General features: G+C 43.5%; 1 protein-coding gene across 1 annotated transcript in view; it reads left to right on the top strand.

Moving 5' to 3' along the window:
- ANXA2 (annexin A2) overlaps nt 1-15,680 on the top strand; it is a 43,556-nt gene extending 27,876 nt beyond the window's left edge. The window contains exons 4-13 of the mRNA XM_049611703.1: nt 299-393; nt 3,604-3,717; nt 6,760-6,850; nt 7,797-7,876; nt 9,699-9,758; nt 11,410-11,503; nt 12,081-12,176; nt 12,635-12,693; nt 13,779-13,901; nt 15,316-15,680. Of these exons, the coding sequence (XP_049467660.1) occupies nt 299-393; nt 3,604-3,717; nt 6,760-6,850; nt 7,797-7,876; nt 9,699-9,758; nt 11,410-11,503; nt 12,081-12,176; nt 12,635-12,693; nt 13,779-13,901; nt 15,316-15,375 (872 nt within the window). The 3' untranslated portion in view covers nt 15,376-15,680. The remainder of the gene's footprint in view (nt 1-298; nt 394-3,603; nt 3,718-6,759; nt 6,851-7,796; nt 7,877-9,698; nt 9,759-11,409; nt 11,504-12,080; nt 12,177-12,634; nt 12,694-13,778; nt 13,902-15,315) is intronic.
- The last annotated feature ends 5,505 nt before the right edge of the window (nt 15,681-21,185 follow it).

Below are 21,185 nucleotides of genomic sequence, written 5' to 3'. Positions count from 1 at the left end.
AAACACACCTCCCACGGTTGATTCCAGAAACCAATTTATGAATAAAGTAGTTTATTTTTAAATGCAGATATTCAAAAGGTCCATTTAGACTTGAGGTTTGAGGCTGTCAGGATAAAAATTTGGTAAACACCTTGGGTGGAGGATACTGACAAAAAGAACAAACCTTCATGTCTTGGCATTATAGTTTGGAAAACAGTATTTGGAAAACAGTTTGAAAAAACTGCTTGAAACCTTCAATATAAGCCCAGAAGACTAGAGCACATGGGTTATTAACTACTCACAACTTGTATCTCCGTAGGTGTGGATGAGGTCACCATCGTCAACATTTTGACCAACCGCAGCAATGAACAGAGACAGGATATTGCCTTCGCCTACCAGAGAAGGACCAAAAAGGTACAAGCAATTTCAGGGATGGAGGGTATTCCTTGTTCCATTTCATTTCCTCAGCCATTGCTTTTTCTTTTAATGGATTCTGGCTAATCCCAGCAAGAGCCAGGTTTTCCTTGGGTATCCGAGGTTTTCCTCTTACATCCTTGTAAGAGTCATCACTCACACACTTCATGGCCCCCTGGAGTGCTTGGAGCTCAACCATAAAGACTATATGCCCTCCTCCAACCAGAGAGTATGGAGGGAGCACTGCTGGGAACGGAAAGTTAGGAGGGACTAGGGATTATCAACAACATGTCTCATTTCTAGAATGTTTGCTTTGTGCCAGGCATGTAGTTCTTTCTATGTAGCAACTCATTTCATCTTTATGACTTCTGCTAGCTCTTGATAAGATGTTTCTAATCTGAGGACCCTAGACTTCCCTTAGGATTGATCCTGGTAGGTTCTCCTCATTCTTAAAAAATATATATATACTTGAATTCTTGGGCTTAGTTAGTAGTTCATTTGGTCTACTAGGCTATCTTCAACATGCCATGTTCCCACTATTTAAAGAGCCTTTGTGAGCTTTTTCCTTGCTTGTGCTCTAGTGGTTAAGGAACAACCCAGCATTTGTTCATCCTTTATTTTGTTGCAGTGTTAGGAAATTTTATTTTTAAGGACGGGATGTTTTATTTTTAACTTCTTGCTATTAAAAGCTTTTGATTTATTCTTGGACAGTGCAGTAAGCGTGGCTTCCTGCAGTTCCTGTTTGACTTAACGGCTTTCACTCGTAGCCACAGTGGAGGTGAGCTGGAAGGCTTCTGGAAAAGACATTTCTTTTCTTGGGGTTGACATGACCACCAGGGTTCTGAGAGTTGCAGGTCAAGGCCTTCTATAGCTCCAACCCCCACCTACTCAAACAATTGGAAGAATCTGGCTTCTGTTATCTCATGTGCATTAAAATGCTTTTTTCCAACTAGACTTGCAGTCTTTTGTAGTGAGCCATGAGGGGAGTGCTTTATTTCTCCAATTTTCTACAAGGATCTGGGAGCTTGTAGGACTGAGTTCCAGGTGGAGCAGAAGTCTCACCTGTTTGGACACTATGCCTGTAATTGCTTCCTCATCTGTCACTTACAGAGTGGGGTGTTAGAACACACTTGGATGTGTACACATAAGTGTATATGGAAACAGAGATGCCTGGGTCTTGATTTCAAGTAGATAGATGAACAAAGCCCTCATATACTATGTTGGAAGGAACATGTTACCAGAATTATGGTAGGGTTCATTGATCACACAGGCTTTGTGTGTGGTGGGGACAGTTCACTATCCTACTGATTCGTGATGTCTCTCAGTCTTGGGCTAAGGAAAATTGTCATTGTGTGCAGAAAGATACATAAATTACTTGAGATAATTTCCGAAGGAGATTTTGGAAGTAGAACCTTAGTGTTTTGAATGAGTTGTCTGCATAGTCAAGGAGAAAGCTCTGTATTGTAGAGTATGTTAGTGATATGGGCTGAGGCTGCCTAGGTCATGAGCTTTGAAGACCATGGGCAGGGGCGCCTGGGTGGCTCAGTCGGTTAAGCGTCCGACTTCAGCTCAGGTCACGATCTCGCGGTCCGCGAGTTCGAGCCCCGCGTCGGGCTCTGGGCTGGTGGCTCGGAGCCTGGAGCCTGCTTCCGATTCTGTGTCTCCCTCTCTCTCTGCCCCTCCCCCGTTCATGCTGTGTCTCTCTCTGTCTCAAAAATAAATAAACGTTAAAAAAAAAAATAAATTTAAAAAAAAAAAAAAAAAGGAAGACCATGGGCAGAGCTAATAGAAGTGGAGAGGAGCTGGGGGAGAACCTCGGTCTTCTGTTTTGTTTTTTCATGTTCAAGCAGATGCCAGATTTCTCCATATAAGGAATGGTAATGTTTTATTTATCAAACTTTTCTGGGGTATCTGTTACATACAAAGCTCTGTGCTAGACCTTGTGAGAAGCAGGAAGTTGAATGCCAATAGGAGTTTATAATAGAAGTGGAAGAAGTCAGTAGCTACCCAAATGCTATTTGAGTTTGAACAGACAATGGGTCGAGGAGTGTCAAGGGTAGGCTAAGTTTGGAATTCCCTAACCTCAAATTTCCAAATTGGAAAATTGGTGCTATAATTGGCAGGTGTTGCTTTTCAAGTCCCTTTCTAGGTGCTGTGTGTTACTAGAACACCAGAAATCAGAGGAGAGTAGGTTTGGAAGGGGTGGGCCAGGTGATTGCTGAGATCCATCTCAGCTCTCACCACCTATGAATGGTTTGCAAAGATTCTGCCAGAAGCAGACTGTACATCATCTCCTGGCACCATTATAGTTGCTGTGAGGTGCTGCTGGCAAGCAGGGGAGAAAGAAAGAAGGGAGAGAACAGGGAAAAAGTGAAAAGAAAGGAAAATAATTACAGTGGGAGAGTTCAGGCATCACTCAATGCTCATGATGTGTAGGAAGTTTAATCGTCAAGGAAGCAGCTATAAAAGACACGTTGAATTGGTGTATTTGTCTGCATACATTGGTGCTGACTCAGACCTCTGACTTAAAATCTACATTAATTATGACAGTGAAAACCTTAAGATATAATACAGAGCGGGAAAGTCAAGGGGGTGAGAAAGGGGGACTTCAGTCTCCCATCGGCTCTGTCAACTTGGCCCCAGTTTGGTATGGACAAACAGATGTTTTGTCAGTACTGGATGAAGTGTTTTGCATAGGAAAACTTCATGATCCAACTTCCACCCATGGTGGGGCCTCTGGTTCCTCTGGAGACTTTTAGCAGCCACCTCTAGTGCAGCTGCATAAACATCTTTTACAGGGGGCTCCCTAGTCTAACCACCTCCTTCTTAGCAGAGGCCTTGAGCTTGGAAAGTGCCCTGTATTCTATGAGTGGTTATCACTTGCGAGGGTGTTATAAAGTGTCCTCACACCCCTAGCTTTCTGAGAAGTTGCATACTGCCCTGGTTTCCTTTTAATGACTGGGAGAAGATGGCTCAGCTTGGATGTGAAGGGATTTTGTCAGAGCAGTCTGATCTTTTTGTTTCTGACATCTGGGTCCACTGAGGGGAATGCAGTTGAGGGACAGTTTGGTCTGAGATCCCAGAGTGGCTAAGGAATCACAACCTGCCTTACAAAACACATCCCACTTACTTTTGTTTCATTCACCAGTTTTAAAGGGAACATTGGTTACCAACCTGTTTTTTTCCACGTTCTTGCCCGTTTTTCTGAAGGAACTTACATCAGCATTGAAGTCAGCCTTGTCCGGCCACCTGGAGACCGTGATTTTGGGCCTCTTGAAAACACCTGCTCAGTATGATGCTTCTGAGCTGAAAGCCTCCATGAAGGTAAACATGTGTGAGATGTAATCTCTGTCAAATCTGCCATTAATATTTGTAAATTACAGCTTTCTAAGTATAATTAGGTGATTTTCAGTTTTGTTGAATTCTCATTTGGAACCATTTTTTTTTAATGAACTGGAGCTATAAGTCTCAGGATTTGTACCAAAAATATTTCAATTACTTTTTTTAAGACTGTAAAGAAATTTCATGATGCTGAGAAGTCAGTTACCAGCTGCTACTGCTCGGCACCTGGGCAATTGGAATTACCATTTGGAAAAAGTACTTCCTTGATTGCACTTCCTTCTTAAAAAAAGATTTGTTGTGATATTGAGGCAAAAGTAAAACTCATAGCTTTTGTTAAGTGAAGCTTGCAAATTATGCCTATGCGGTCTTGAGTGTTTCTTCTTCTGACCTTCTCCTGTCAGTCCCACTGTTTGATTCAAATTCAGGAAAAAATCAGAACATCATAGTGTATATAAAGGGTGGTTTCAGATTGTGAATGGTACCTGTGTTTTGTTCAAAGTATTGTAGCACAGATTATCTCTTGTTTGCTTTTTGCTTTTGCAAAGTTAATTTAGAATTTTCAGTTACATTAGATAGTAAAAATTCCAGGTTAGAAACTCCCTGAATTTTGTGCATACCTAAAACATCCAGTATTATATAAATGTGATAGATGCATAAACATAAAGGCATTTTCCAGCAAAATATAACCCCTTTAATATGTAGTGTGTGCCTGTAACACTTTGAATAATCTGATACTGCCCTCTGCTGATAAAACTGGGTAAAGCCTCCAGAGTACAGGGGAATGCTATAGCTCTCATTTTTTATTCTAAGTCCGAGTGCGTTTTCTATGATGCCTGTTCCTGAATTATGAAGGACCAAGCTGTAAGCCTGTCACCAGAGCTGATGTCACGGTTCATGTCATCTCTCTCCCCAGAGAGCACCTCGAGAGTGAGGCGGCTTCTCACACCGGGCACTTCCATTGCCCAGGACTTGATAGCTCAGGGCTGCTGAAAGATTTGTTAGGAAATCTCTTTCTTCCTTCAGTTCTCCAGCCTAGTCCAACCTGTACTCAGTTTATTTGAGCTGACTTGCTCTGAGTTTCCTAAGTAGGCTATATTGCAGAGAAGGTAGAATTACAAATGATAAAATGTCAACAACATTTAATGACCCTGCTTGATAAAAAGAGCACTCCTGAAAACCAAATCGTGGGTTTATTGGAGTCATGGAAGTCAGCCTGTCCTAGGTTTCTTCTGACCATCATCACTTCAGATCAGTTTATCTTATTTTCGTCAAAAATCTATTTAGTTGTAATTCGTACAATCTTACTAGTATCGATGACTAGGTATTAGTGACTTGAAATAGACCTGTTCGAGCTGTCAGTCACCATTGTAATCTCTGTAATTGGGCCCAATGAAAGGTGCTTTGACGACTAAATCTTTGACCTGGTGCCAGCTCTTCCATTAGCTATTACAGTTGAGTACCCTTCTGAAATCCATAAAGCTCGAAGTGACATTAACTGAACTATGCTTAAAAAAAATCTGTTTTGACTTCTGGCAATACCAGTGGCAATATTAGCCATATGTTACGGAAGAAGTTGCCCTTGTGATAGGAATTGTAGACAATCTGTGGAAAGCTTGGGCCAAGTTTTGGAAATTGCCAAGGTCACCTTTGAATAGAGATAAAAACACTATTAGAATTCTCAGATATTAACACTGGTGTATCAGCGATGGAAGAAAACATCTTATGTTGATATACCTGTCTTATATTTCAACAGTGTCAGGATATGGCATTTCTTCCAATACGTGAATTATTTCTAGTCTATATTTTTATCATCTCGAGATTGAAAGCCTACCCCCTAAAATATTTGAAGACACTCAGTAGTCATCCTATAACATTTGTGTAGAATGTTGCGTAGACCTTTTGCTAAGATGGAAAGAAAGTTTGGCTTTGCTAGAACCTCTACACGTCATGATTAAAAACTCAGAAGAAGAGGCATTTGCTTGTAGATTAGATTATGAATAAAATTCAAAATTAACCATTAACCTGAGGTTTAGCTTATATTATATGAACCACTTTTCAGGGGCATATAAACTCTAATAAGTTTAATTAATAGCTGACACACTTTTCATGTGGATAAGTAAGTTTCGTATTGTATTAACACCTTATAATTGATTTACATTTTAAACAGTTGTAATTCTACTTAGTTCAAAGTGATATTTCCATATTCGGAAAGACAAGTATTAGAGAATCCTGATTATTAAATCTTGACTTTGATCATGAAGCCAGCTTTGAAATACATGTTTCATTGAGTCCTTTCAAGCTATCTGGCACGTTCAAAAGTGTATATATTAAATTTGAATACATCACCCATCAAATTCTTATTCCTTAATAAAGTGTTGGTGTCTAGGTTTATTTGGCACTTCATTATTTCCTTTTGCTTCCCTAAAATGCCTGAAGAGTGCATAGTAATCAAGCGAAAGTGGAAGTACAAGAATGAAATTTTTAACATTAACCCAATTTTACATTTCAAAGAGGTGAAGCTAAAAATTTTATCTTATCTGTACCTTTCCCTGGTAAAAAGACTTACTCCCTTCCAGTGGTGCTGGCTGCAGAGGACAACAAACTCTCTCTCTCTTCCTTTATTTTAAATTACTGAGCAGAATTGTTTAATAAAGAAAAATTTCCCATCTATTAAAATAATTTGAAAAATAAAGAAAAATAGGAAGAAGAAAAAGTTACTCATTTTGTAAACCCATCACCAAAAGGCAACCCCTTTTAACATTTTGGTGTATCCCATTACTGTCTCTTCCCATTTGATATACATACATATATATGTATTTTTAACATTCGCACATAGAAAATAGACCTAGGAAATAACATTATGTTGTGCTGAGGAATATAGTACAGATCCCCTAGGTAGGAATGTAGAAAGGAGCATGCTAACTGACCCAATCCATGTTTGCGATTTACCTGATTGAGATCAGAGAAGTAGGCTAATGGCCTGGAGAACTTCCCCTGCTGATGTCTGTGCTGCCTGGTTCACAGGGGTTGGGGACTGATGAGGACTCCCTGATTGAGATCATCTGCTCAAGGACCAACCAAGAGCTTCAGGAAATTAACAGAGTCTACAAGGAAAGTGAGTAGCTCCCGCTCTGTGATGCAGCTTGTCAGACCAATTTCTGTAACCCCGTCATGGCTACCTGGGCTAGTGCTGGGGATAGGATGCCCAGATTACGTATGCAGAAATGCCATCTGGACCATCCAGGGGTTTGCCCTTGTCCAGGTCCCTCTTTTCTACCTTCTTGTGGCCTGGGTTTTGGTTATTACATTCTGCTAGAACTTCTACAAAAGGATAGGCAGGAGGGAAAGGCGAGAAAACAATTTTTTTTCCTTAAGGGTCTGGTGAGGGAAGTAGAAAGCAGTGTACGTGGATTTAATGTATTGGGTGCTTTCCAGTCTCTGCTTAAGAAGTTCCCAACTCTGGATTGTGGATAATTATTGCAAGAGGCATGTGGATCTGTGTGCACCAAGCACTACAGGAGGCTGTGGCTAGAATAAATGATGCAGCTTACATGTGTATCTGTTACTAGGTTTCAATGTAGAAGCTATTTGAATAATAAAATACAGATTCATTTAAGTGTAATATTTAATTCCTACAAGTTTTTGCCATTGTGCAGTTTCTCATTCAGTGGATAACAAAGCACAGGTGTGTGTGTGTGTGTGTGTGTGTGTGTGTGTGTGTAGCCCTCCAATTTTTTTCCTTTTCAAAGTGATTATTCCTAGTCAAGGAGTTTGGGAACCAGTATTTTAGCTACAAAAGAGGTCACTGATCAAAGGTGAGCTTGAGAATGCCTGATTGGATCCAGCCCTGCCTATCTCCTGTCACTGATAATAACATTTAGCTCTGATTTTGTGAGTCTAAAAATCATCTTAGACCATCTGCCCTCATTTGGGTGGATACATCCATGCTGCCACAACTGTTTCTGCTTCCCAGAGGCTTAGTGGGGCAGGGGGCAGTTGGGGTGGGTGGCTGGCTGGCTGCACAGGCAGGAAGCATAAAACCAGACGTGTTGTTTTCAAAGTGTACAAGACTGATCTGGAGAAAGACATCATTTCTGACACATCCGGTGACTTCCGCAAGCTGATGGTTGCCCTTGCAAAGGTTGGTTTCCGGTTTATTTCTTTGTCCTTGTTTCCTCCCAAGGCAAGTCACATACCACATTTTATACCTGGGAGCGAATTAAGTCAATCCTCTGTGCCTGCATCAGAAATGCCAGCTTCATTTCTGACAGTGGGTTTGCACTGTCACTGCAGAGATGTCATTTTTGTATAATAGGATTTCTTATCCTGAGAAACTGCATGGTCAAGTGGACTTTGGGGCCAGAGGAGGAATAGGCAGCTCTCAAGTCCTGGCCTGGATTATGTGGCAGCCTTCGCCACATGACTTGGGGAAGGTCACTTTGCCTCTATCTATAGCCACATAGGACCCAATGGGAAGTGACCCTCTTGTTTTTTCTTTTGTTCTCTCTGCTCTCACGTCTTACGAGAGGATTTGCCCAGGTAGTCCTTTGCCTGGAGAGGGGGTCTTTGTTTGTTAATGTTAACGCAGACATGTGGATGAAAGGCATTTCCCTCTGAGTCCTGACCAGTGTGCAATTTAAAGCCTCTGTGCCGGGGGAGGGAAGAGAAATGATTTTCTCCAGGAGCCTTAATGACAGATGATTGTTTGGCATGCTGCATCCTGCCCACTCACATCTCCATTATTGTAACAACTCCATACAGCCCTCCCTGGCGACTCCTCACCCTGTGTACCACCAACCACCCATCTGTTGAAGGCTGCCTTCACTATTTCACTCCCTTGATCACACGCATTTCTGCTACATCAAATCCAGATTCTCCGCTGCCTTTAAAAGTTCCCTGTATCCAGGGGCACCTGGGTGGCTCAGTCGGTTAAGCGTTAGACCTCAGCTCAGGTCGTGATCTCACGGTTTGTGAGTTTGAGCCCCGCATCGGCTTCCCTGCTGTCAGCACAGAGCCCGCTTCTGATCCTCTGTCTCCACTGTCTCTCTGCCCCATCCCTGCTTGTACTCACTCTCTTTCAAATATAAACATTAAAAACAGTAAATAAAAAGGTCCCTATATCCTGCCCTTCCCTAATTTAATCCTCCTAGGATTCCCCCCTGCCTCCCTTCCCCTGTAGCTACGTGGCACCTCACTGACCTGTGGCCGCGCTCAGCCTCTTCCTGTGCTGTTCCTCCCACGGGGAGTGCCTTTCTCCCCATCCCCTTTACTAGCCTCATTTGACACATCCTTCAGTGTTCACCTCAGCCCTACCCCATTGTCCACAGACTTTGCTGACTATGCTGTCAGATTTCTCCCTTCTTTTGCATTTCATGTCTTCTTAAGCCATGGATTACTGTGTTGTTTTATCTTTGTTCCACGCTATTTTTCCATCAGGATTGTAAGCTCACTGAGGGAGGGAACTAAATATTGGTAGCTTTTTTTTTTTTTTTTTGGAGGTAGAGGGAATTCTGTAAAGTGTCTATCCCAGGAGAGGGGGGGGTTGATGATGGTGAGGCCCACCCCTCCCCCCACTTCACTACCTCAGTTGTACCAATCCTTAGTCTTGTCTAGACTTCAAAATGAAGAAAAAAAATTTTTTTAATATTTGTTTGTTTGTCTATTTTTGAGAAAGAGAGAGCACAAGCGGGTGAGGGGCAGAGAGAGAGAGGGAGACACAGAATCCAGAGCAGGCTCCAGGCTCTGAGCTGTCAGCACAGATCCTGATGTGGGGCTTGAACCCATGAACTGTGAGATCATGACCTGAGCCACCCAGGCATCCCAAGTGAAGAAAAACTTTTAAGTGTGTGTTTGCTCAGTAAATTAAATAACGGCTTACAAGAGTTGGGGAGAAGATACCATTTTCAACTTTAAAATATACAAAGGAACGTATTTGATGTTCTTAATTTTGTTTTCTTCCGTAGGGTAGAAGAGCAGAGGATGGCTCCGTCATTGATTATGAACTGATTGACCAGGATGCTCGGGTAAGCGAGCTTCTCGGTTTGAGTTTCTGTTTTCCAGCAAATCTCTAGGTAGTCTACTTAGTAATTATCGATCCTGTGTAACAGTTTACCTTCAAACCTAGTGGTAGCCCTAAGTTACATCTCTCAGTTTCTTTGGGACAGGAATTGGGGAGGGGCTCAGCTGGGTGGTTCTGGCTCAGGACTTCTCATGAGGGTGGGGCCAAAATGTGGGCCAGGGCTGCATCATCTGAGGGCCTGACAGCATCACGAGGATCTCCTTTCAAGGTCACCCGTCTATAGGACTGTTGAAAGGAGGCCTTACTATTTCTCCACATGGGCCTCTCTAAGGGCTTGCTCGAGTATCCTCACAACCTGGCAGCTGGTTTTCCCCAAAGTGAGTGATCCAAGAGAGAAAGCAAGGAGGAAGCCAAATGCTTATTATCACCTAATGTCAGGAGTCACACAGTGTCACTTCTGTCATACCCTTCGTTAGAAGTGGGTCACTATGTGTAGCCTATAGTTAGTGCAAAGGGAAGTAGGCACCACTTTTGGAAGGGAGGAAAGTCAAATTTGTGGGCTTCATTTTCACTCTCTGGGAACAGTAGTTATCTTAAGATATTCCCTCTTGATGCTGGTATGAATTGTAGGATCAATACCTGAGTCACATATGCTTGTTCAGGCTTTGCTTGTATGAAAGTACCAGATTCTGCAGAGTGTGCTAAGGCTGTGTGCACTGGTGTGCACTTGCTACATAAACAACATAGCAGAGTGGAAGAAAATGGTGGAGGCACAGCCAGGGATAGGAAGGCTTATTGTCCTTTGTGGTGAGGGAGAAGGGGAGGGCGGCAGAGACCCTTCTTGTCTGGTTGAATAGCACTTTCGATGGTTCCAGTCGCGAATCACCGAGAACTGTTTGTTAAGCTGGTTCAGATCACTGTGAACTGCATGCCTTTTCCAGAGGGTCAACAGCTAATCTCAAAGCATTTTATAAGAGCTGCAGAGAAAATTAATTCATTTTAGTTTTAAAATTCAGTGTGTTTCTCACAGCACTTTTAGCAGGAGGTAGGGAAGGTTTTTACATGAAGTGACAGAGGTTAGGTTTTACAACCCCCAGATGGTGGGTGGTCACTTAATGAGTATCTTAACCTTGAATGAATCTTTCTTCTTCCCTCCTTGCCATTCTTAGCATGATTTGTAGCCCCTAGATTTTCCAGAAACTAAAAATGAGACTTTCTGAGTCTCTAAGAAGCATGGGTATAGGTACCTGATCTGTAACTGTCTTCAGCAGACAACCATTAGCTTATTTGCCATCCAAAGTACCAAAGGAATGAGGGCTGGGTGTACTAATGAACATTTGCTTGTCCTTCTGTGTAGGAATAGAAGCTCTTGGTTCTCCCTTTGGCATTCAAGGAAATCGATGTGTACGGCACCCACCTCACAAATAATCTAGTCTCATACTTTGTGCCTAGTGAAGACTTGATTAAGACTTTTTACCCTTTAAAAAGAAAAACTTTTGACTTAAATACTACATTGCTGCCTGTGTCTTCAGTGCAACTGTCCTTTCTCATTTGGCATTTTCAGTGTATAGGTTTTTGGGGTTTTTTTGCATGACAGTTTTTATGACCTTACTCTGGACCACATAGTCAACTTTCCTGGTTGGTTGTGCTTGTAGGACCTCTATGATGCTGGAGTGAAGAGGAAAGGAACAGACGTGCCCAAGTGGATCAGCATCATGACCGAGCGGAGTGTGTGTCACCTCCAGAAAGGTGGGTGCTGTGCTGAGGAGGTCCTAGAGCCTCGGGATGGTCCTCTCGGCCAGGCCTGCTGGTTATGTGTGTTGGGGTGTGGGTCTGCCAGAACAAAGTTCACTCTCTACTTTGTACCCCATAATCTCACTCATTTTTCCATCACCAAGTCCATTGGCCCTTCCCTTCCATTTTGGATCCTTCTTTCTCCTATTTTCCACGTTTGGTGCTGTATCTTGCTGCCCCTTCTTCTCTAGGATCATTTTATCATGCTGTATTTGTTGAAGTAAATGGACTTTCCTGGGCACTATGTACTGTTACTTGTTGCTTCCAAATAGAAGGCTCCACTCAGAGCTGAAGATGGTCAAAAAATGTGGTCTGGCCGTGCCATTCAGGACAGTGCCATTCAGTACAGCTGTCCCAGGTCAACCGGTGCAGGGTCAGCTCTGGTCCATCACGGCAACCCCTAACCCTCTAAGATGCTGTGATCATCCTCATTTGTTTGTTTATTTTTATCATGGTGCATAACCATGGGAGTGATCATTGACAGCTTTGATCAGCCGCTCTGTTCTAGTAATAATTTTTTGTTTTTCCTTAGTGTTTGACAGGTACAAGAGCTACAGCCCTTATGACATGCTGGAGAGCATCAAGAAGGAGGTCAAAGGAGACCTGGAAAATGCTTTCCTGAACCTGGGTGAGCATGTGGCTCTCCCCTCCCATCTATAGTGGACATCAGCTTTCAGTAAACTGCCATAGCAGAAGTAACAAGTGGCCATCCTGTTAATTCAAGTGTGTTTGGGAGGTGTGACTCCTTTAGATGACTTGGGTAGTTGTATAATCTTCACTGAGGAAATTTAAGGTATGAAACTGAGGGACGCTTATGTTGGTAGAGCGAGGAGTTGCCCAGGAAGAATAAAATAACAACAAAAGGGGCCCTGTTGGGGAAACTCACATATCCTGTAGCCCTCAAGATCCCCTGGTTTAAAATCACCATGGAGCCGAGTTTCAGAGGAGCCCAGGTTTTCCCTTAGTGTTTCCCATTTTGCAGCCTGTTCCTGTTACATTAGGTCATCTTATTTGTGGCCCGGGGTCAGGGCCTCACTCCTCCCTGGTGAGGAGAGGAGTAGCTGACCCCTTTTCTTCACTCCACAGTCCAGTGCATTCAGAACAAGCCGCTGTATTTTGCTGACCGACTGTACGACTCCATGAAGGTAAGGGCAGCCAGCTGAGGGGTCCATGTTTCCACAGTGGGCTTTTCTTCTTTTGTGCCCCGAACTATAAGTCTCCTTGACTAGTGGCTGGTGAAAGGGACACTGCCGTCTGGGTGCAGGAATGTACTAGTCAGCTGTGGTTGTATCGGACAGGTGAGAAAACCACAAGTCAGTCTTCTCTGTCTCTCTCTCCTACCTTCTTGAACGTGTGTTTGTGCGCAGGTAGAAAATAAAGTACCAGATGGTAATCGTGTCTGACTCCTGCTCAGACTTCTCAGTGATGGTCTTCCATTACCCCAGAGCAAAGACGGGCAAGGAAGGGAGAGATTATTAAGCAACCCACTGTGCAGGAGACATTGTGCTACTTACTTGATCTTAAATCATTACCAAAAAGTCCATTTGGCCTGTGACATATTCTTTACAGATCAGGAGACTGAAGCTCAGAAAGCTTTAACTAGCCTGAAATAACGTAGCTAGATTTGAACTTAGGTCTGTCCGACTCTAAAGGCGGCCCCACGACTGTCTCTTCCCACAATCCCATCCCATTTTCTGCGCCTCAGATGTCCCTTGTGCTTTCCACCTTCCTGGCCCTCCCACTCCTTCCTGCATCATCCCTTGCCCACACCACCTCTCCCATCTCTCCTAGGGTTTTGGTCAAATAGGACATGTTCCTCAGTGCCTCTGGTCTGAGACTCTGAAAGTAAATTCTGTGGTCTTTATTGTTTACACCATTCACATTGGCACAGAGCCACAGTGAAAGTGTGGTGGCCTGTGTTCTCTAAGCCCCGAGAGCCAGGAGCTGTTTGTTACATATGTAAACTCTCACACTTACTAAACTGAACCATGCAGTAATTAATGCTCCGTACACGTTTATTGAATGCACAAAGTGGGGGTTTGTGCTGATGTCATCCTGGAGTGTTTGAAATTCCAATATGCTCATTTTTCTTAAAGGAGTAGTTTCATCGTTACCTTTGCAGTTTCTTAAAGGGCAGCCTCAAGAACCCAGATGAGTTCCATGTGCAAGAAAACTTACTGGATTAATGTTGTCAGTGAATTGTAACTTGGAACATGTGCTTGACTTTCAGGGCAAGGGGACTCGCGACAAAGTCCTGATTAGAATCATGGTCTCTCGCAGTGAAGTGGACATGTTGAAAATTAGGTCTGAATTCAAGAGGAAGTACGGCAAGTCCCTGTACTACTGCATCCAGGTAAGTCCCGTGGTGACGTGTTGGCCCTTCCTGGCCATCTAGAAGGCCCTGGAGCCCCAGGCTGGTGTCCTGTCAGAATTATGACAGAATGGTGGTTTTCTAATTCACTGGGGAAGAGGTGCTAGTCCTCAGGTATCAGCGGTTTATTTAGAAAGTGCCATTAACGATTTGTCCTAGAATCTTATAGAGACAGGCAAATATTTTACACTTCCCACATCTGCTGTTCTACAGTGATAATTGGTGTTCATGACAATGATCCTGCAAGACTTGCTGACATCCTCCTGAAGAGCCCGAGATCAATTAAATGTTGCATTTTATGCAGTTGACCCTTAAACAGCACAGGCTTGAACTGCACTGGTTGAAAATCAATAGATTTTTTTCAATAAATACAGTGCAGTACTGTAAATGTATTTTCCTTCTGATTTTCTTAATATTTCCATTTCTAAAGCTTACTTTATTGTAAGAATACGGTATATCATACATATGACATACAAAATGTGCGTTAATGTTTATGTTGCAGGTATGGTTTCTGGTCAACAGTAGGCTATTATTAGTAGTTAAGTTTTGCGGGGAGTCAAAAGTTATATGCGGATTTTTGTCAGCACGGGGCAGGGGCGAGAGTTGGTGCCCCTAACTTTGGCCTTGTTAAAGGGTCAACTGTTTCCATTTTTTGAAAATCCTCTGTGATAGGCCTGGCAACATTTAGTTACACAGAACTTCCATCTCCCATCAATTCAGTCTCTCTATTTTGGAGAGACGGAGCATTTGCATGCAAGGAGTGGCTGCACACACATCAGCCCCCTGGCGTGTCCTTCAGACAGGCATTGCAGCCCCCCTTTCCAGAAGACCCTGCAAATTTCAAAGGCATGTCCGTGGTTACAAAGGATGAATTTTGAGGTGGGTTTGGTACACCCAGGTTTGTTAGGGCACGTGTTTACAGTTTAGGGACCAATGAGCCCATTAGTAATCATTTCCTCACTTCACTAGCTTATTCCCACGTGACCTTAAGAATCCTGGAAACAGCACGGTGAGGCAGGAAAGTACCTCTCTTCTCTGGAGGCACGCAGGCCAGAGAGAAAAGTGGTGGTGCATACAGGACCTCACTGCAGTAAGAGCAGGCTGGGTTCTGTGGGTCTGGTTCCTTGCTGTGTTAATCCCTACTACCTCACATTCTCTCTGCCCTCGCAGTAGTCATGTCACTTGACGCCCCCCCCCCCCCCCCCACCTAGTTTCAGACCCCCTGAGGGTCTACTGATGATGGTTTGGGTCTTTGTGCCTGGACAGGTCCCTCAGAGTCTTGTCTTTGTTGCTGCTCAGGGAGGTTCTCTATGCGTTGAGCCTGCTTGTATGTTGTTGCAGACCTTGGGTCTTTTTGCTGATACTGAATTTCTTTTTTCTCCTCTGCTATTTATAGCAAGACACGAAGGGCGACTACCAGAAAGCGCTGCTGTACCTGTGCGGTGGGGATGACTGAGCCCATGACAGCATGAGCGCCAGGAGCAGTGTTCCTTTGTTTTCAGCTAACAGTTCTAGAAAATAGCTTGTGACTAACAAACAGCCCCCTTAATGCTCATCCCTGCGAGGATGACGTTAGCATTGCCCCCTCCCCATCTTTATTTCAGTTGCCTAAGCATTGCCTGCCTCTCATGTCTAGTCTCTTTAGCCAAAGAAATGAACATTCCAAGGAGTTGGAAGTGAAGCCTATGATGTGAAACACTTTGCCTCTTGTGTACTGTGTCATAAACAGATGAATAAACTGAATTTTTACTTTATAAACAAGTACTCTGTGGACCTTGCTTTCAACTTAATTGTTTAGCAATCAAACACGTGTAAAAACAAATAAAATAAGAAATAAAAATCAGACATGCATCAGGGCTGTATTGCTCAGCTGGTAAAGCTGTCCGCTAGAGGAATAAAGCTCTGGGACTCAGCTGTTTGATATGGTGGCCAGTATCCAGATGTGGCGATTTACATTTAAACTTATGTAAATGAAACACAATTAAAAATTCACTTCCTCAGTCACACTATCCACATTTCAAATGCTCGGTATCCACATGTGGTTAGCAGCCCATGTATTGGACAGCACAGGCAGAGAACATTTCCATTATAAGGGAAAATTCTACTGGGCAGCTCTTCTTCATGCCCAGGGGATAATAGTACCTACGGGGAAAAACTTCCATCTGCTCATCTTCCTGCAGGTAAATTACATGAAAACAAATGATCAGTGATGGCCTCAAACTGGGAAGACGAGTGGGGTGGCATGGTGGGCTCTATTTAGCAAATATTGCAAATATATCTAAAGCCATTCGGACGTACAGAAATTAATAACGTTCTGTCTCAACCTCAAGGACTCACCTGTCAGTGAGTCAGGCTACAATATTCTTGGAAGGAGGTGTAACAAAAGTGGACTGAGAGCACAGAGAAGAAAGTGATTGCTTTGGGGAGGATTGGGAAAGATGACCCAGAGGAGAAGGAAGCATTTGAGCTCTGCCTGAAAATCCAAGGTGAAGGTTTAACACAGGGAGAAAGCTCTCCACCGGATTCTTTTGGTTCTGCTATTGGCGAATAGGTGATTCGCACTAAAGGTACTATAGGCACAAAGACTTAGGGCAGAAAGAATTCTGTCTCCCCTACCTCCCGGCAGCCAGGGGTCATTCCTGGCACCACCTGGTTTCAGGTCTGCCCCCCTTTCATGGAAGGACTGCAGTAAACATGATGTGTGTCATTGTGTCTCATAATGTCAAGATGCTGTCCATGGGCTGCTAGCCCAGGACACTGTGGACGGCTTGCTCACCCAGGAACTTCCCCTAAGCTGGGAATAGGGCTGGAGGCAGAGGGACTTGATGGCTGTCCCCAAACCCTTACGCTGTATTTATTCCTCCTCCTTAGAGGATTCTGTGTCACCTGCTAATTCCTGAACCTGGCCGACATAGGACACAGTAGTCTGTGGGGACCGCAGGTAATGGCAATAAACAGGTAAAATGGCAAGTCGGACAGAATGTGGGGAGTGGGGGTGCTGGAGAAATGAAGAAGGTCTGCCCCACTTCGAGCACTTCAAATTCCATTCAAATGACACTGTGTTGACCCAACAAAATATATCTGTGGCCTGAATGATTTGCCGTTTTGACCTTTGGCAAACTTGGGGTAGAAACTCAGGGTGGAGCATGGCTCTTGTGTGGCCCTTGATGTACCTGCAAGCCCACGACGCTATTTCTGAAAAAGGATGTGAGGCAAAAGTAGTGCCTTCTCAAATGTATCCATCTATGCATATTAGAATTGATGTTCAAATCCTAAAATCTACGTTTCCGTGTGCTTGGGGCAGAGTTCAAGGAACTGCGTAAGAAGCAGGATGTTTACATTTAACCCTAAATTATGGTATTGAACTCAAAATGGGTAGGGCTGGGCAGAAGCTGTCAGGAGCAATGTTTCATATTAAGAAGTATCTGGGCTTTGTTTCTTTCCAACATAAAGTGTGTTTCAGGCTGCAAGGGGGAAAGTGGTGGGAGAAGGTAAGGCTGTGCAGCCAGATTGTGGGAAGGCTTCTGCCCCCACCAGGCACCCTGGCCACTGGTCTGGCTGGTCGGATCCTCTAGCAGGCGTGAGGGAAAATTCAAAAGGCAGACTGGCACCGGAAAGGCTCTGGGAGAATTGTTCCAAACACCGCCCACTGTCTCTCCCCTGTATGGAGCAATGGTTGTCTAACATCATCCAAAACTGACAGGGCACTTGGACTTTGGTCTCATACTCTTCTGGATTCCAGTCTGTCCTCGGTCAAGCTGTCCAAAGCATTTCTTGAAATAAAGAACCATCTGGAGATTTGAATAGTCTCCCAATTTTACTTTGTAAAGAGAAGGAAGAGAGCACCAGGCAGGCTTTAACATTTTGTCAGTTGATAATAAGAACTTTGGTTTTATTCTTTGAGGAGTTAAAGGCAATGCATGTAGTATAGCCATGGAAACTTACTGAACTATGTGAACAAGAGGATGACTTTTTCCCCCTCTGACCTGTGTTGTGGAACTAGGCAAGGCTGTCACACCGCACAACTCCAGATGGCACCCTTCACGTCGTATACTATATGAATGGTATCTCCTTTTGAATTATGCAGTACGCAACCTGAGTGGCCATACAGGACAGCCCTATATGGTGACCCTAGGCATGTGTAAGATGGCCCATTAGGTCTTTTGTCACAGAGTTGGCTTCCAGATTAAAGACAAATTTTATTTGGGAACAACTGGCTAAACCTCTGAAGGCCTCGATTTTGCCATACAGATTTTTCCAAACGGATCTTTGGATCCGTTTTATTGGGCTATACACGAACGGCTCTGCATATGAATCTTCCCAGCATGCGAAGTTCCTGTAGTGTAAATTATTAGTAAAGATGGCTAAAACAGGGAAAACCTGACTCACAGAGTGGCTACATTTAGCAAGAAAAATGATTTGAGGACAGAACTCCTTTAAATCAATTTTTAGTCTTTAAATGACTCCAATCTCCAGGCGTCTCCCCGTGTTTTGACAAACGGCTTTGGCTTCTTATCCACATCAGTTTATTTGACCTCCTTTTTCCATCAACTACCAAAATGAAAACTCTGCTTCGAGAGAGAGAGAGGGTGCAATTTTAAACATCCCTTAGCAATGAGGCAGAACATGCTATAGCCATCAAGTTCTAGTTGTTCATTCTATTTATTGAGAAAAGCCTGTAGCCTGATTTCTTTTATGCGAGTACATTTGAGCAAGCAAAGTTTATAGAGATGACTTATCTCATTACATTAGAAGAGTGATTTGCTATCTCAGCATCTATAAGCAATTTTAACAGACATTTCTGGATGAAGAAAAGCTTTTGTAAATATATGCGAAAGACACGATTTCATCAAGCATTAAATTGGAGGTGCCCCGGAAAAATATTACATTTGTGCATTCAATTAGCTTGATTGTGGCTGAATTTTGTCCACTGAAGGCAGCATTTCTGCAGAAAAACAGAAGCAATCCCTACGTCAGCAGGTTTCCTAAAACAGAAAAGCACACTTTTCCCCCTTTGCAAGTCTTCTTTTGCATTTGTGCTGTTCCCAGCTATGCGTCCCTAATCAGGCTGCTTAGTCTTGTTCTCCACAGTAGAGTGCACGGAAAGAGTAAACCAGAAGCCACTTTATTTAGGTGAAATCCAAAACCAACAATTCCAACCTTAAATAGCGTGTACCCAGTCTAAATGCTCAGCAAGCTCTGGGCAAAAAGGGGGCTGGTCCAGATGGAGTTAAGTTCTCCAAACTTCCCTTCCTCGCTTTCTGCAGGGCCTCTCTCTCCTTTAGGGGCTGTTTAAACTTTAGTATGGCTGTTAGCTCATGTCCCTTTCTTGGATGTGTGTTTATAGGGTCAGCCTTATCTTGGAATGAAAGCTTTTGTTTCCCTATCACAGGAAGGAGAGGAGTTACTAAGGAAATGGACAATGTTTGGGTACAAGAGGCCTTTCTTGGACCCCTAAAATCACAGTGAAGCAATGAGCTAAGTATTTGGGATATTCACCAGCCCTCCCCGCCTCCCCAATTGGTAGTAGTTGAACTACTGTAGTTGAACAACCAGCTTTCCGTTAAGAAGAAACAAACCAGAAAAGACATAGTATGTCCCCTACCTGGCTGTGGGGTGGCTGTTATTTTTAAACAAGTGGTGATGACAAATGGAACTTTCCTAGCTTTAATCCATTATAGCCTAAGACTATCATACTTGCAAGTACATTTCTAAATATTAATTTAGGGATTAGGAAGGGTTTGAATCAGGAATTGAGAAATCTTTTCTTTCTTTCTTTCTTTCTCTCTCCTTCCTCTTTCTTTTTCTCTTTCTTTCTCTTTCTTTCTTTCTTTCTTTCCTGTTTATTTTTTTATTTTGAGAGAGGGGGAGAGAGAATCCCAAGCAGGCTCTGTGCAATCATCACAGAGCCCCATGCGGAGCTCAATCTCATGAACTGCAAGATCATGACCTAAGCCTAAATTAAGAGTCGGACGCTTGACCGACTTAGCCCCCCAGGCACCCTGAGAAATATTTCTGACAAGTTTTAGGTTTTTATGTTGGAGAGTTTGCCAGTTTTCAAATTTTACCATGGATTCTTGAGTTTTTGGAGAACCAACTTGGTCTTAATGGACCACATTTGTTCTAATAGATATGAACTCCTTTATGACTTAGAAAGATTTTTAAAGTCTAGAGTTGAGCAGGTAATATGGGGCTTCAGTCACTGACTTATTCATTGGCTTACTAATTTAATCAACAGATCGACCTACTATGTGCTGATGATTGACCTAAGCCCTGGAGATTTAAGGAACAAGGCATCACTGACCATGTAGAATGAAAGGGCTGTGACTGAGGAAGGCACAGGTGAGGTACTTGGGGGTCCATAGTAGCTAATCCTCACCCAGGATGAAACATCTGAAGGTTTCTGGGACAGGCAATCCTCAAAGCAGGATTTATTTGCAGTAAAGGGGGTTGCAGTGTTTTTTACTGATGTACAAGAGGAATACACAGTAATTGTAGAAAGCTGGAAAATACAGAACAGTGTAAAGAAGAAAATCTGAATCACCTGCAACTTCAACCACAACCAATCATTGTTAACATTTTGGCAGGATGACCTATTTGAGAATTAGGTCTTATTTCCTTGGCAGTAAGCACATCAGGAAAGAAAGAGACAATTTTTCCTCCTCCTCAAAAGGGAGAGCTGGCTTTAGGCAGTGAAAGTCTGGCTTTCTTTGCTGCAAGAGTTAAGTGGCTTTTGCTTTTTCAAAGTCGAGTTCAAGAAGATAGAGGCCTGGATTGTTCTGGGTGGTGGTTCTGGATGAAAGGAAGAAGGAAGTAGCCTATCCCTTGGCCAGCTGGCTTTCCAGAGACTAAGCAGGACAGTGTTCAGGTGATAGGGATGGAGCCTGGCCCCCACATAGTGCCTGAGTGTCCTGAGCTCTTATGGAGGATCAAAAACTGCCCATAACAGAATTGGCTATCTCTGGAAAGGTCTTAGTGGCTGGGCATGGTGAATGAGGAATGAAGCCCTGCCCAATGTTGAAATCTTTTTTTCCAATCCTTACCTGATGCTATACCACTATCTTCTCAATCACCAGAATAGTCAGGGGTCCCTCCCTCCCTCTTTTCCCTTCCTTCCTTCCTTCCTCCCTTCCTCCCTTCCTCCCTCCCTTCCTCCCTTCCTCCCTTCCTCCCTCCCTTCCTCCCTCCCTTCCTCCCTCCCTTCCTTCCTTCCTCCCTTCCTTCCTCCCTCCCTTCCTCCCTCCCTTCCTCCCTTCCTCCCTCCCT

Source organism: Panthera uncia (genome assembly GCF_023721935.1).
Source record: "Panthera uncia isolate 11264 chromosome B3 unlocalized genomic scaffold, Puncia_PCG_1.0 HiC_scaffold_1, whole genome shotgun sequence".
Taxonomy (NCBI): Eukaryota; Metazoa; Chordata; class Mammalia; order Carnivora; family Felidae; genus Panthera; species Panthera uncia.
This window is presented reverse-complemented; position numbering and strand designations above follow the sequence as displayed.